The sequence below is a fragment of the Calliphora vicina genome, chromosome 3, assembly GCF_958450345.1.
Source record: "Calliphora vicina chromosome 3, idCalVici1.1, whole genome shotgun sequence".
Lineage (NCBI taxonomy): Eukaryota > Metazoa > Arthropoda > Insecta > Diptera > Calliphoridae > Calliphora > Calliphora vicina.
The window spans coordinates 12,424,649-12,442,812 of NC_088782.1; the positions used below are offsets into that span (position 1 = coordinate 12,424,649).

The 18,164-nt window shown below is 27.3% G+C and overlaps 1 protein-coding gene across 1 annotated transcript in view; it reads left to right on the top strand.

The window, feature by feature from the left end:
• The first annotated feature begins 885 nt into the window (after positions 1–885).
• TrpA1 (Transient receptor potential cation channel A1) overlaps positions 886–18,164 on the top strand; it is a 69,312-nt gene continuing 52,033 nt past the window's right edge. Inside the window, exons 1-2 of the mRNA XM_065505326.1 lie at positions 886–1,055; positions 1,212–1,370. Of these exons, the coding sequence (XP_065361398.1) occupies positions 906–1,055; positions 1,212–1,370 (309 nt within the window). The 5' untranslated portion in view covers positions 886–905. The remainder of the gene's footprint in view (positions 1,056–1,211; positions 1,371–18,164) is intronic.

The following is an 18,164-nucleotide window of genomic DNA, read 5'->3' on the forward strand; positions in this document are numbered from 1 at the left end:
TTTTCTCTCGCTCTGCAAATCACAACCATTTGACAACTGTCATTTGTTTCATATCTGTATTAATCTGTGGTTAAATCCATATCAATAATAGTTTGCCATTTTTTTTTTAATTTTAAAAACTTTTTGGAGTATAAAATATTTAATATCAAAATCATTCCTAACCTTTTTGGAAGTTATATTTGTCATTCAATGGTTTCAATGTATCAGGAGATGTGTGAAAAAGTGTCCATCCTTTTTTTCTGTTCCATAACAATTTTAAAGTTTTTTCCCGGACTGATTTATTTACTTTGGTTCTATATTTTTAAAGATTCACAACATCTAATATTAATAATTGTTTTCTAAAAGCGTTCAACGTTATAAAAACAGTATTGTTAAAACCTTGTATTGATGGTGAACATTTTTAGAAATGGAGACGGACAGAAGTTACAAATGATTTTCACGAAAAAGTTTGTAAACTTTTCAAATTAATCCTAAGTTTAAATTTGACATTTCTATAAAAAATATAAGATTTATTTTACTATAGTTTCCACCTTAATATATGGAAACAGTGTAATTTGAAATTTACTAGCTCAATAATAATTTCACAATCTATATAAACCCACCCCTTTCACCACAACAATTCAAATATTAAACAAATACTCACACTCACTCTCTATATACAAAATATCATGAAAGATAAGAACCATTTCATTTCATCACATAGTAAAGGAAGTAGCGCTTATTAAGTTAATAATATTAATTGTTATTTAATGCCAGTTAACTAATTTATCAACAAATTAATATATCAAGTTCTATTTTTTTTTTTTTTTGATATTGTTAGTATGTAAATAATATTTATTTAATCTTTTCATTTTCATTTAGCTTTCTTTCTATTTACAGAATAGAAATTCCATTGAATCATTCCAATGTCGTTCAGTAACTATAGAAAATCATTTAAAATGTCGAAATTATTGAATGGGTTTCATAATGGCAACGTTGCCATTGCGCCGGAATTGGTTGAATCTCAACCGCAAATTGTGAAAAATGTTTTGAAAACCCGCAGACCAAGTGGAAAGGTGAGTGAAATGTTATAACTACAATACTATTAGCGTGAAACTTCATATTTTTTTTTCAAATTTTTCCATTTACCTTAAAATATATTCAATTTAATTTTCTTAAATTACAATTTACTGCATTTAAATTAAATTTCCTTTTATATTTCTTTTTTTTAGTTTTGGATACTTTCCATGATTATTGAACGCAGCCGTCCCAAAGGCAATCATGAATTAGAAGACGCTGAAACGTCTTTGGAAACCCCACTGCAGTATGAACAACAACCTTTGGAGGAACAAGTTTGTCTCTTGCGTGACAGTCCATTTAGAATATTAAGGGTAAGTGTTCTGTTGCCATTTTATTTATCAAGTTCAATTGTTAAAGTACTGATTTTAGGTATTAAGTTTTCATTTGTTTTAAGCTGCTTAGGTAAAAGGTGCATTTGGTAGATGAGAGTAATATTAAAAAAGTACAGTGTACTTAATGTTTATAATTTAAATTATTTAACTATATTTAATAAAAATTGATTAAGGTATTTAACTTGAAATTACTCTAGCTATCGAGATTCGAATATTTTCTTGTAAATTTTTCGATTTTTGAATAGTCATTTGGTATTTTTTCTACTGTTTTATTTTTTGGACTTTTTGTTCTATTTTAATGTGCAAAATATATGATTGCCAATTTCATTGATTTTTGCAACAAAAATAAAAATTCTACTTTTTCGACTTTTTTGTAATAACGTAATCGATTGTCTTGAAAGTCTTGAATTTTTTAAGCAAAAATTCGATTGTTCAAACAATCGATTTATAGGTCTCTAGTAGAAATATCTTCAATAAATTTTAAATGCAGAATTTTCTCATAGAAAACCCCTAAAAAATTGTTCTACTTACATAAAACTATTCGAATCTCAACACACTGTGATAGTTTAGGAACTAAATTGTTTTGGAATTTTGTCACAAACGACGTTGTTCTGTTTAATATTGGTCAAATCTTCTTATTCTTACTTACCAAATAATAAAAGAAATTACTATTCAGGAGTAATGAAAAATATCATATCAAGAATGTTTAGAAAGCAGTTATGCTTTCCATTAAAAAAGTAAAAAAAAAAATTAAATCGAACTAAAAACAAGTAAGGAAGTATGGTCGGTCAAGCCCGACCATATAATACCCTACACTAAGTAAAAGAGCAAAAACATTTTTCTTTCAAAATTTCAATAATTTATATTTTTGAGTGATTTTCGGAAGTGGGCCTTATATGGGAGCTATGCCCAATTATGGACCGATCGTAACAAAATTTGGTGACATGAATTTTGTGTATATAAAACTTATTTGGAGCGGAATTTGTGGAGATACATAGTATATAAATTAACCATTTATGACCGATAAAGTCCAATTTCGGGAGGATATTTGTATAGGGGCTAGGTGAAATAATGGACCGATTTCAGCCAGTTTCAATAGGCTTGAATTTTTTCCTTGAGCCGAAAAAATGATATGTACCAAATTTCATCGAAATATCTTCAAAATTGCAACCTGTACTCTGCGCACAAGGTTTACATGGACATCCAGCCAGCTGTCCATGTAGCTCCCATATAGACCCGCTTCCGAAAATCACTTTAACGTGCTTAAATCGCTTAAAAATGTTGGTATATACACAAAATTCAACATAAATAACTTTCATATAGACATAAATCACACGACCTAATTGTATGGTGATCGGTCCATAATTGGTCATAGCTCCATAAGGCCCACTTCCGAAAATCACTCACGAATATAAATTATTGATATTTTAAAAGAAAAATATTTTTACTCTTTTACTTAGTGTAGGGTATTATATGGTCGGGCTTGACCGACCATACTTTCTTACTTGATTTTTTTCAAAATTGTTATTCAATTTTTTTTAAAAAGGTTTTTCGAATTTTTTTTTTTAAATTTTTTTAATTTTTAAAAAAAAATTGTCTCAAAAAAGAATTTATGACAAAAAAAAAATGTTTGATGAAAAAAAATCGGGTTTTTCCGATTTTTACCCATTGTAGGTCCTTACTATAGCCTTATATACATCGTTGCAATGGACTTTGAAATAGCTATCATTAGACATCCATATTGTCTATATTAAAGACTTAGTTATCCAGATATAGATAAAAAATAGGCCAAAAATCGAGGTTTTTACTTAATATCTCAGCCATTTATGGGCCGATTTTGTTGATTTTAAATAGCAACCAAGCCGAAAGAATTATATATTTGATGTATGAATCATGTATGTAAGTTATTTGGGGGCTTCGGAAAGTTGATTTCAACATACAGACGGACAGACGGTCGGAGATGGCTATATCGACTCCGCTATCTATAACGATCCAGAATATATATACTTTGTAGGGTCGCAAATGAAAAATGTAGAAATTACAAACGGAATGACAAACTTATATATACCCTTGCGAAGGGTATACAAATTAACAATAAACAATATTAAACGAAAAGCTATAAAAAAAATGTTTTTTAAGTTTAAGCAAACTCCAAAACGCTTCGCAGTTTGTCATTTTCGTGAAAGTCAAAGATAGAGGGGTTTGAATATAGGACCTCGAAATATTGATTGTTGTAATAAAGCTTGAATAACCCGCTTCGGCCCTCGTGACCTTTAGCTATTTTTTCACTTATATGGATTTTTAACCCCGAAAGTTGTCCTTCTTTTGATAATGTGTCTCTATACCTAGTATTTTAGTACTATTTTGTACGTGTTACCTTTAATAGTACCTTTCTAAAGGGTCAGTACTTATAACACCGAGACTATAAAAAATTTAATAATCCATAAAATGAATTAAGAAGTAATAAAGACATATTCAAGCATGTTTTAAGTTCTATAGGAATTTTTTTTTTATTATACATGTGTATCTAAATATTTTATTGTCTATATAATGAATGAATGACTCAAGTGCAATCAATGCTGTTACATTTTAATATGTCCTTAAAACAACACTCATGTTAAATTTAATTATAACTTCAAAAATTTCCACTCTTAACTGAAAAGTATTTTAGTGCAATGACCTGTTTTAACTATAATACAAATACTACAATTGCGTTTTAGAATTGAAATTATTATTCATTTAATTGCAACATTCAACGTTCCATTTATGATCCCACCATAAACACTGTGCATGGAACCCACTAACAGCACGTTATCAATTGTCATCAATATCCTTAATTTGTTTAGTACTCAGCCAAATGTTAATTTTATTTTTATTTTATTGATGTTGCATATGAATTTTCAATTGATTAAAGTTTATTGTGCTTTGTCCGTTCGCCCTCAACTAACTACGTACTCGTTTAATGAATGCACTAATGTTTTGTAAATTAGTTGCGTTGTACTTTATTGTAATAGTTGTGTTCTTTTACGAGAAATGAATTTAATTTTAATCAAAATTCTGTAATTATACAATATTAATTTAATATTGAAAAACATGTATTTATTCTAGAGTTATGTACAATATGTGATTGCTACAGTAATTTAAATATAAAAAGGTTATTGAGTATAGATTTTTAGGTATTTCAGTGGAAATAATTTTATAATTTAATGCATAAAATGTTTTAGCAGATTTCGTATCGCAAATCAATTGGAAATAATATCATGTGACATGTTTCATGGTTGTGCGTTTTTATAATTATGTTTCATGGATTTTTTTTTGTTTTGTCAAACAAAATTTAAAAATATTTATTAAATTAGCAAAAAGGGCTTTTAAATGTGAGTAATCGGAGTTGTTGCTGGCATTTAATAATTTCATGAATGCTTATGAAATGTTAAGGAAACAACATTTTGTTAAACCAAAAGAGAAATGTTTGAAATTCCTGACCTTATTGCGGCAACACTTGTAATACTCGTACATCAACCGCAGACTATAAGCATTTTAAAGGATATTACATATTTTTTGAAGTTCTAATCATAAAATTTGTTTACATAAACAAGGAGGTCTGTAAAAAATATTTTAAATTCTTTGTTTAAATTGCACTATGCAAGAAATTGGCACTTTTTTCTGTCAAGCGGAGCACCCGGCACGTTAAACTAATTCAAGTACGCTGAATCCAGTGGTGCTAACCGTTTTTTAGGTTAGCTCTTGTTTTCGAGATATACCGTTATTTCGAAAATGGAGGAGGTTGCACAACATATATTTTCGTGTAACCAATTTTTTCCTCATTTTCCAATTTTTTATAACGTTTTAAAAACCAAAAATTTAGAAATTTTACTAAAAAATTATTTTTGTTTACCGAAAAAAATCTATATTTCTAAAATGACTGTGCAGACCAGCTAGCGCCTTTCGTCATGCCCTATTGTGTTTCAACAGACAGACAGACAGATGGATGGGCATAACTTGATCGTATGAGGAACCAGAATATATATACAAAACAATTTGGGTATGAAAATATTTTTTTTTTATTTTTCCATTCTGCGATTAATGTGTTTCCCTAACAGTTGTTGATACTGTCTACGAACTAGGGTATCCACATCGGAATAATTCGAACAAGAGATTTCAAAGTAGCAATATGTTCAAAGAAATTAAATGCTGAAGAAAAAATCCATTTAAAAATAGTGTTTGTATTTCATTTAAAATACAATTTAAATTTAAAAAAAAAAAATTTTGTTTATAAATTTTGGTGAAAAAAAACTTCGGGTTAAAAAATATTTTTTCCGATTTTGACCCATTGTAGGTCCAACTTACTATGGTCTTATATACTTCGTTGCAAAGGTCTTTGAAATATCTATCATTAGATATCCATATTGTCTATATTAATGACTTAGTAATCCAGATATACAGTGGTGGCCACCAATTTAAGAGAAATACTTGAATTTTTTTCATCAACTGAATTTTAAGTGCGATAGAGCCAAAATAAAAGGACATCTAAGGGTATGAAATTTATTATTAATGTTTCTAGTTTCTGAAAAATGTTGGAAAAATCAGTAAAACATATATGGACAAATATATGTGGAAATACGTTGACCCACCTCAGCGAACATCCGCTGTTAATAACATGATATGACCGAAACTAATGGAACTAAAAATACGAAATTTGGTCCGAATATTTTATAATAATAAAAATATAATGATATAAATGTGAGAAAATATGCTTATTTAAAAAAAATTTTTTTTGGTCAAGTTGTAGAAAAATTTTATGTGTTCGTGGTGAATATGTATGAATTGACACAGTCGAATAAAACACACTTGTATGTTAAAACAGTCCTCATGCATACATATTTGTGGAAATATTTGAAAAAATAATTGACAATCACGTGGAATTTAGCAAACAATTTTTGTCTTAAATTCCTGGCCACCACTGTAGGTCAAAAATCGAGGTTGTCCTGGTTTTTTCCTCATATCTCAGCCATTTGTGGACCGATTTTGCTGATTTTAAATAGCAAACTTCTCGAAAGCTTGTCTGACAGAATTATTGAAGATTTGGATCCCGAAGATATCAGGGGTCTTCAGAAAATTGATTTCAACAGACAGACGGACAGACAGACGGACATGGCTTAATCGACTCTGCTATCTATAAGGATCAAGAATATATATACTTTATAGGATCGGAAATGAAAAATGTAGAAATTACAAACGGAATGACAAACTTATATATACCCTTCTCACGAAGGTGAAGGGTATAAAAATTTCCAAAAATTTAAAGAATTTTTTTTGATTGTAATAAAAGCTAAGTGAAGATTAAAAAATGCTCATTTTTAATATGGGTTAGCGTGGGATATATTCCAAATGTTTATAAAAATAATCAATATAAATGCGAATACATATTACTAAACAATAGTTTTTGATTTTAATTTAGTCATAATCGAATAGTTTTACAATATTTATAGTCTAATTTATATGTATTTGAAATTACTTTGAACAGTACTTTTGTCTTCAGAATAACATGGGTAAATGAAGTCCAAATAAAAATATATATTCGTTTCTTAATAGATATATTCCTATAGTTTGGAAAAAATGGGTGCCCTGCTAGACTAGACAATAGTGAGCTGGACTATCAATCTGAGGGTTGTGCACGCAGAGAAAAAATATGGTTGTGGTAACCATAAACTAAGAGCAACATATTATGATCAGATTTTTGCTTGTAGTCCAAAACATATGATCATTATTAGTATCATAAAATATCATAATATGTTCTGAAATAATCATATTATGATATAAATCAATCATAATATGCCCCAAAGTCATCATATTTATGACCCAATTAAATCATATTATGATACAATTGAATCATATTATGATCCAAAATAATCATATTATTGTTAAAATTTATTTTTGGAAATACAAAATTTTAATAGGTTTTAGTTTTAAAGTACTAAATTCACAATTAAAATATTATTGATTAAATCAAATTTATTGTTATTCGCTCTAGGAAAGTTAAAGATAATATACAAATAAAACTATAGAGCGAATGGGAATTACAGACACTCAAAATTTACTTGTAAAAATAACATAGCTTAGACAAACAGCAACACTCACAAATGGTGGGAAAACAGACTATTAAAAGTAAACATATTTTGTTTGCATGTTAAACATATTATGACTACATTTATTATTATTTAGTTGTTGTAAATATATTCTGTTAACATCTTAAACATATTATGACTACGAGTATATAAAATTAACATTTAATGGTTGTACATAAAAATAATATGTTTACCTAATTATCATTATTTAGTTGTTCGAAAACCATATTCATATTTATAATTGCGATGAAAATATAAACGTTTACAGTAACTATAAATTGTTGAAATTAAATTAAAACAATAATTATATGTTTACGACAACAATACATTGTTACAGAGAACATAGTATAGTTGTCGTAACCATGTCCAACCATGTTTTTTCTCTGCGTGTGGGTTCGATTCACACCAGAGACTCTGTATGTACCTGCAATTAGCTTCTCAGTTTGTATTTGTTTAAAAAAAAAATTAAAGAAAATCATAACAAATAAATTTCAAATGAGGGCCTGTCTATAGACTACATTCTAGATTACTTGGAGACAATTATAATACGCAATAATACGTGGCATTTGTAAAGTAACTACAGACTTTGTCACTTTCAAAAGTGACGTTTTTGAGATTGTGGGTTTGTGTTTGAAGTAGTAAATTATTGTGTGTGTAACTAAAGACGTACATATATAGGTTAATTAGGGTGGCCCCAAACCTAAATAAAACTTTACTTCCATAGGGTTTTCCAATAAGAACTGGTCGATTTTGACATTCAAAAACTACTAAATACAACACAGCCATTCCACAATAACAGATTGGTCCCATCGACCCTATTATATACCGTAATATTTATTTTTTGCAATTTTAGCAACTTAAAAAGAAGTAAACTTTAATTTTAATTATAAAAATCGAATAAGATTTTTGGGTTCACCCTAATATATATGTATATTAATGCATTTGAATTATGTTTTCTTCATACACAATAAACAACATCACAGCCATAATTTAAAAATATCATGTACCAGCAACTGAGTTTCCATCAAAGTAATATTTTCACTTTCATTTCGTGCTATTTTAAGTTTTTTTCTTGTTTATTTTTAATTTCTATGTGATTTTATTTGTTGAGAATGAGCAAATCAAAACAGAAACCTACAAATAGCTGTAAATGCAAGTTTTAACTCTCTTTTAAACACTCCGTTATTTTCCTATTGCTCTCTCTGTAGCCAACTCTCTCACTTTAAATCAGACAACTGTGGGGGATTTTTAACAGCAAAATTTTTGTTGTTTTCGTTTCCACAAATTCACCACTTTATAAGTAACCATAAGGAAAATCACTGCCAAAATTTAACTGCCTGTAATAAGGATAACAAAAGGACATTGTTTTTGTGTATATTAACTTTGTTTCATCTTGGTTGCCAAGCTGATGACTATAAAAGCTCTTCACTTGCAGTGCACGGTTTCAGTTTAAAGCAGTTCTTTGCTTTGGTCAATTATAAACGGGAAAAACTAACTAACGGAAAATTGTAAAGTGTGATTTTTTTAAATAAATAAAAAACGGTTTTAAATAAAGTTCAAAATAATTTAAAATAATAAAAATAAAAAAAAATATTAAAATTTCTTAGTTAAACAAAAAATATAATAATAAAATATTTGAAAATATAGTGAAAACATTTAATAATCTTGTATAACTGTTAACTTTATAAATATCTATTGCCTGTAATAATTAGAATTTGTTTAACAGTGCTTGAATAAAAGTTTTATAAAAAAAAAAACTACTAAAAAAAACTAACTATAAACTACTTTAATAAAAAATCCACCTTGATAGTTTTAATTTACCAACAAATAATATAATAACATTGGCTACTTTTCAACTATTCAAAACTAATCTACTCTAAAGTTTTGTCCATGGTAATATCAGGCTTAATTAACAAAAAAAAAAAGATTCTTAAAAGTAGTTACCCATTTAATAAATACAAAACAAAAAAAATAAACTTTTAAAATGAAATGCAAAAGTTTTTTAATATTATCGCAGTAAACAGATAAAAATAGTGGAGAGTATTTTATTGTGATGATATGACACATTTTAATTAGCTTCCTACAGTTTTATTCCTTAATTGGGTTATAAGTGAAACAAATTACATCATGTAAAATGACAGATTTCTCTTCCTTCTTAATTGATAAATATTTACAAATATGTATGACCAGTAAATAGTTCTGATATTTTTTATATTCAAATAAACAGCTTACTACACAAACATTATAAACAACAAGGTTTCAAAAACTTGAATCAATTCACAAAAAATATTTCCTTTAATTTCATATAAATTTAAAAATGTTTAAAACTTTGAAAATTTATTGCAGCAACCACTGCAAAATACATAACAATGGTTCAAATTTGAAATTATTAAAACTAGAATGCGCCATTAATCGAATAATCAAACATTCTGATGAAATCAATTAATTGTTTAATCAATATTTTCTATTAACCAAAAAAAGGATTAAGCAATTAGTTAATTAGAATTTTGATGTTTCAAATTTGAATATTTTGTTCAGAAAAATTAAAAAGAAAAATAAACAAGTAAGAGATCTATATTCGGCTGTGCCGAATCTTATATACCCTTCACCAAATTATACTTTAAAATAAATTTTTTTAAATATTTTTAGGCAAACAAAATTTAATTTTTTATTTTAATTGTTTTTAAAAATTTTTTTTTTTTTAAAAATAATTTTTAAATTTTTTTTTTTAAAAAAAATTCCTTCACCTTCTCACGACGGTGAAGGGTATAATAAGAGTGTTATATTCGGATGGGCCGAATCTTGTATACCCCTATCAATATGTGACAATAAAATATTTCTCTGATATAGGGGTTATATGGGGGTAGGGTCAATTATCGACAGATCCTTACAAAAGTTGGTGGAAGGATTTAGTTTCCTATAAAACTTATTTATGTTCAATTTAATCACAATATTATTGATTACACTGTCCTACTTGAAAAAACTGTCAAGCGGGGCACCCGGTGGGTTAAACTAATTCGGGTACGGTGAATTCAGTGGTGCTAACCGTTTTTTTAGGCTAGCTTGTATTTTCGAGATATACCGTTATTTCGAAAATGAAGGAGGTTTCATGACATATATTCGCGTAACTGAAAAACGGTTTAGTTTATTGTAAAAAATATAATTCAAGGCTTCAATTACACTTGCATTCGAATTTAATTCCAGTGAAAATGCATATTGGCAAAAGTTTCCAATAAGCATTTTTACTGGAATTCAAGTTGAAAGCAAGTGTAATTCAAGCCTTTAATTATAGTCAACAGCAAAAACAGGCTTGACTAACCATTATATAGATTTGATGTATCATGGCTACCTAAGTACAAAAATGGTCAAATTTTTCAATTCTATGGATAGATTTTTTAAAAAAAAAAAATTAAGTAAAATTACAAATTTTGTTAGACATTTCTCCACATAATTAATGATAACTCTAAAAGGGTTAGACCGATAATAATAAAATAAACTTAGAAAATTGTAACAAAAACAAAACACATGTAAAATTTACACTCAAAGTACACGAATATTAAGTGAATTCGTGAATAAATTCGAAAAGAATCCCTCGATTTTTATGATCGATATGGCTTTATGGCTTTGCGATAAAGCAATAAATCTGAAAATTTTTTGCCGTTTTCGATTTTTCATGATTTTTTTTTTAAACAAAAATATTTGAAATTTTCACATAAAAAATATATATTTGTTTGCTTCAATTTGTTATTATAACTCTGAAACTACTGAGCCGATTAAAACGATATATATAAATGGATTAAAGGTTATTTAAATTTAATTTTTTTAAGTTTACTTTAATAATATCGGACCAACCATTTTTTAGTAATGATTATAGGTCTGTTCATTTACTTTCCCAGTAAATACTTGCAACGAGAGAATAAAATCAAAATTACTCTCTTAAATTCTCAAAAATAGTAGAAAGTAAATGAACGCTTTTCCAGTAACAATTGTTTTATACACACAATTTCCTTATTTTATTCCTTTTAAAATGTATAAATACTCACATTTTCTTTAATTTTATTGAAAATTCTTTTGTTTTGACATTTTTTCACCACAAAAATAAAATTTTAAATAAATAAACAATAACACAAAACATATAAAATATAAGCTGCTAACTATTACGAGTTCAAAATAGAACTTGTAATAGTTTGCAACGCGAGAACACTCTCTAAAATTTATACGCTCTTGATTTTATCTCTACTTGCAAGTTTTTGAGTTAATGAACGCTTTTCCAGTAACAATTGTTACTAACTGGTAACAACTTTTAGTTATTGAACATAGCTTATGTGGAAAAACGTATTAAAAAATCACAATTTTACTTAAAAATTTTTTGAAAAAAATCTCTTCATAGAATCTAAAATTTGGACTATATTTGACTACTGGAACCACAAAAAAGCCTCTGAAATTTTTTCGATTTTGTTGTTTACAAAAATTTTATGAATCAGGAATCTAATATCCTTTGGCAAATAAAACTTATCTTTATTCTGCATTAAGTTGGCTACAAAATAAGTTTTAATTTTAAATACTCAGTTCGAAAATATTTGTCCTTCTTCCAGCCTTTTGAGAGCTAGATCAAAGTACAAATAGTAGGATTTGCTGGTGTTTGAGATTTTTTTTTTTAATTTGTTCCAAAGAAACATTGTGCAATTTTGTTAGCACATTTGCAATGTGCATCATCATCATTAATCAAAAAAGTATTTTTTTATGGCCTAGGTAATTACATAGAATTTTATAGAGTAGGTATATAAAATGTTTATTACTTGAAACTATTCCCTATTGCACTAATTTGTAAAAAAAATGCAAATAATTTTATCTTTATTGTCTTTACAAAGAAAGTCTAGTGAAAAATTAAATGCGTCATAAGGAAAAACGTTGTTCAAGCAGTAAAAATTATCGATATAGAGAGCATTAATCCTTGGACAGTTGTATGTTACTTCTCATCTGTTTTAGCTTTTACTTAATAAAAATATTAATAATTACAATATAACGGAGTTGATATAGTCGGTCCGTATGTTTTATTCAACTTTCTGTATCCCCCAAATAACTTAAATACATAATCCATACATCAATATATACGCTATAGTGCCGGTTCGGTTGCTATTTAAAATCGAGAAAATCTGCCCACAAATGGCTGAGATATAAGCAAAAACAACGACTATCTCTATTTTTATATATTCACCTTCATGAGAAGGGTATATATAAGTTTGTAATTCCGTTTGTAATTTCCACAATATAATTTTCCGACCCTATAAAGTATACGTTTTCTGGATCCTTATAGATAGCGGAGTCGATTAAGCCATGTCCGTCTGTCTGTCTGTTGAAATCAACTTTCTGAAGCCCCCAAATAACTTACATACACGATTCATACATCAATATCTCCGGAATTCTTCCGGCTCGGTTGCTATTGAAAATCGGTCCACAAATGGCTGAAATATAAGGAAAAAACGAGGACAACCTCGATTTTTGACCTATATCTGGATTACTAAGTCATTAATATAGACAATATGGATGATACATATTTCAAAGACCTTTGCAACGACCTATATAAGACCTAGTAAGTTGGACGTACAATGGGTCAAAATCGGAAAATATTTTTTTAACTCGATTTTTTTTTCACCAAAAGTTTTTTTTTCGCTAAATATTAAAAAAATAAATTAAAAATTAAAAAAAATTTAATTTAAAAATAAAAATTTTAAAAAAACAATTCGAATTTTTTTTTTACAAAAAATGCAAAAAACAACTTGGAAAAAAAATAAATTTTGTTTACCTAAAAATATTTAAAATTTTTATTTTGAAGTATAATTGGTGAAGGGTACATATATAGGACTCGACACAGACACATGACACAAAGTCATTAATATAGACAATATGAATATCTAATGGTAGATATTAAAAGACCTTTCCAACGCCAATTTTTAACCCACTTTTTTTTTAGCAAAAAAATTTTGTTCACTAATAAATTTAAAAAAAATTAAAAATATTTTTAATTTTTATTTTAATAAAAGACATGCATGACAGTGTCATGCATCTCAGTTTAGAACTAAATAGAATTTGAGAAATCATAAAATTACGTAAACTTTGATTTTATGGGAAAACATGAACCAGTTTATAATAAACATTATAAAAGATAAATCAGTTTTTAGAAGTTTTAAGATGCCTTAGAAATGTTTGTTCAAACAATGGTATATTTAATATCATTATTGTTTTTAACTTTACACAGTTTTTATAACCATTTAGTATGTTTCATTGAATTGCATATAAATTAATGTATTTTGGTTTATAATGCTTTAAACTCGACAACAAGTTTTTAGTAGCTAAAGTAAAACATTTTTCTTAAGAATGCTTTTAAAAATAAATTTAATTTAAATTTGTTGTTAAACAAAGAATTTTAAAATGTTTTATAACAGTACAAAAACATATCACATTATTTTTGAAATTTTCAAATAAAAGCATAATTTTAAAATATACGATTAAATGTTAAAAGCATAACATAACTCACCTTAAGCGCAAAATGTTTATATACACAAATCTGCAATAAAAGAACAATTATTTTAATTGACAGAATTTATTTGTTAAAATGAAAACTTAATTACACACAATACTTAGTTAGGCAAAATATGCTTTAAATAATTAAATAAATAAAAACGAAATATGTATTTGTGCTACATTTCTTTTTTCTAAGTGTTTATATGTGAAATCAATTTCCTTAAAATATAAATAATTACAAAATAGGGAAGTAATTTATTTAGCAATTGAGCTATTTATTAGAACAGGGTACGTATACTTACTATTAATACAATTTCAAACATATTTGTGTAAAAAGTATACGCCACCATGGATTTTCAAGGTCTACCCATTATAACTTGACACCAAAAAAAAACTCAAATCATTCAAATATCCGAAATTTTACATTGAAGAAATTTGTTTAACTATATTTTAAAAAAAAGTAATAAATTTGTTTTCGATTTTAATAAGCACTAAATGAGAATTAGAAAAGCTAACATTAACACATGTACCTATTAAGTGTAAATTAGCTGATTTCAACCATGAAAGCATCGAAAATCTAAAACGCAAATAGAGGCATTAAATTTGTGTAAACAATAAAATATCCGCAACAACATCAAGCAACTGCTTGAAATATTTAAATTTTTAGTCTCTATTGTTTACATTTGGGTTGTGTACACAGAAAGAATTAAATTTCTGATTCAATCAAGAAATTCACCCAATCAGACAAAATATTGTTTGAATTAGGATCTATCACAAAATTTTGCAAAAATTTAATTGAAAAAAAAACAATATTTTTTCAATTAAAAAAATAAGCTATTGAATTTACACACAATTTCAAACACATATTTCACAGATTCTGGTTTTCTGGAATTTCTTAGTTTTACTGATTCAGTGAAAAGTTTGTCTGTTTTAAATAATATTTTTAAACAAAATTTTTGTAGTACCAATAAAAATTTTTTTTTAAAAATATTTTTAATAAAAATAAGAAAAAACTACAAATAAAAAAAGAAAATAGAAAAGAAAAACATTAAACAATGCTATTATCTGTTTATCAGACAATTCCCATATTTTTGTAAGCCTTTGACAAAACCAAAACTACTTATATATAAAATATTTTGAACCAAATGAGAATTATATCCACACATCATAAAAACACACATGCAAACGAAATTACTCAATGTGACTAAAATGCACATGATAACAACAAACACCCTTATTTACTTGCTTGTGTTGTTGTTTTATCTCAAGTGTTGTATTAAAATAAAAATCAAACAAAAACATTAATAGAATCTATAAAAATATTAATAGAAAATAAAATTAGTTTCAGACAGGCGATTGTTTGAAAATATTTTAGCAAGAATTCTTTCTGTGTACGTGTAAATCGAAAATCTTCGTATTCTGGACAATACTAGCGAGGAACTATGATCTAAAAGGGGCAAAATAAAAGCCAATTTGAATTAAAACAATAATAAAACAATTTTCTTTATTTTGTATTAAACTGAGGGCCTATAAAAAAATTAAAAATAAGGACTGAGATCGTAAAATTCTTAACACACGTTTTTCATTAAAACTTTATGTTTAATGTCAATTATGTTCATTTGTTGTTAATCTGATTAAAATGAGTGACCAGAAAAAAGCCAAACAATCAATGGTCTGCTATCAAACTGTTTCTAAACAGTACCGGGAGAACTTGTCCGTTGATATAAAACCTGGTTCAGGTAAAAGGAATGGTCCACATGATGTTTCTAAAGCTAAAAAATAGAAAGCATTTTCAAAAGAGCTCCCAACGCCTCCGGTAGGAAAGCAGTCCAGTTAGGTCAGTACTCGAACTATCTGATACGAAAAGTTAAAGCCAATGCAGGTTTAAAAGCATACAAGGCTCAAAAGGTTCCTGAAAGGAACTCTGCTAAAAATTTAGAGGCCAAAGACAGAGCACGGAAATTGAAGTCAAATTTTATTTAAAAAATATACCTGCTGCATACTGGATGACAAAATGTACGTATGGAAAATTTTTCGTAGCTTCTGGGTCAATTTTTTTATGTTGCAGATGCTCGAGGGAATGTTGAAGAAAAGTTTAGGACCCTAAGGTAGACAAAATTTCCCAAAAAGTTCTTGGTATGACAAGCAATATGCAGTTGCGGCAAAAAAGCCAAACATTTGTTACAAATGGCTCTATAAATACCGAAATTTACATCAAGGAATGTTTACAAAAAAGGATGTTTCTATTCATACGACTTCTTAATGTGTCCACTTATTTTTGGCCTGATTTGGCATCTGTCACTATGGTAAGAAATGTCTTGAGTTGTTCAAGAACAATAATGTGTTATTTGTACCAAAACTGCCTAGAGCTAAAGCCAGTGGAGAGATATTGGGATCTTGTTAAAAGAGAATTGAAGAGCACAAAAAATGTGTCCACAAGTGTGGTAGTATTTAAATGGAGATGGACAACCTGTTCGAAAAATGTGACATAATGCAGTATTTATAGTGCCATAATAGAAGGGTTTTCGAAAAAGGTTGAAAAATTCAGCATTAGTGATTACAACTATAAAAATATATATTTTTTTAAATTGTAACAATAATTTCAATCAAATAAAAAAAGATTTTTAAAAACTGTAAGTTAAGTGGTTTCATTTTTATTAACATTAAAAAATTTTCAGTCCTCAGTATGTTAAGATTTTTGCGATTTCAGTCCTTATAAAACAATTTGCTTTATGTTAAAAAAAGTGAAGAATTTGTCATTAAAATTTAAATTTTAAAATATTTTTTATTACTTCTGTAAAAGGTATAAAAAGACCATAGCACGTTTGCACAGTAAGCTAAATAAATGTGGAAAATTAGAACTTGACATTTAATCCGGAAAATTTTTTATGTTTATAGTTAAAGTAATTTTTATATAATAAGAATTGAGTTTTGTAAAGGACGTTGAAATAGAAAACAGAATTTGTTTTCCTTACCCCCATTAACACGAAGCCTGGTTATGGCCTAACTAATAGTTATACTGTCGCTTAAAAATATTTTTGTATGAAAACTGTCAGTTTAATTATTAGTTAATACATAACCAGACTTCGTGTTACTGGGGGTTATAATGGTATTTTTTAATTGGATCGTAATGTACTATACAGAATAGGGTTATATATGTAATAGAAATTTTCAGGAAATTTTTGCCGGAATTTTTCGTGAATTTCTTTACACGTTTTCTTCTTAAAGTTACAATCTTTAGATTTGTTATGATGTCCAAATTTGTTGCTAAGCGAATGCTTCCATAATATCCATAAAATTTTGTCTGTTTTAGCCACAGATTGTCAATTAGCAAAGAAGCATTACGCTTAAAATAGTTACTTTATGCGTCTTTTAAATCGCTATTTATTCTAAAAATATATTCTTTAACCCAGTAAACCCCTATACATTGAGCGTATACTTAATATTAATTGAATATCATATTTATAAATGAAGTATACGCCACCATGTGTGTTAGTACGATTTAAAGAAACACCAATCTTAAATTACACTTCAGTTTGCATTAGAAGATAAAGAGATATTTTATAATTAGTTGTGTAATAAAAACATTAAATTCTAAATTTTCACACACGTACATTCCCTATTTATTGTTATTCACTCCATCATTAGTTTTTGTCAATAACAAACAACAATTTATTACTGTCAACTTCAATTCCCTTTTTTAAGTTACTTTTCAAAACTCATTCAACTGTATAGAATTTTTTATTTGGCGCAGAAATCTACTTTACTAATGTTACACTCGTTGACATTATAAGCCATTGCATTAAAATTTTACACGAAAATAGTTTCTAGATATTGCGGTACTTGCTAGGTGTTATTAAAACTGTTCAATAAATTCATAAATACTTATAATGAAATCAGCTGCATTGCTGATTTTATTTGTCATTGATTTTATATTCACACATATTATTAAAAAAAAAATGTAGCTTAAAATTAAAACAGAACAATCAAGTCATTCATAGTCATTTATGTGTTGTCAACGTAACTGAATTAATTAGTTTTAATATCACTGTATAAAGGCCTGATTTTTATGAAAATTACCCAATAAGCAGTTTTGAAAATAATTACAATATTATGTATAATT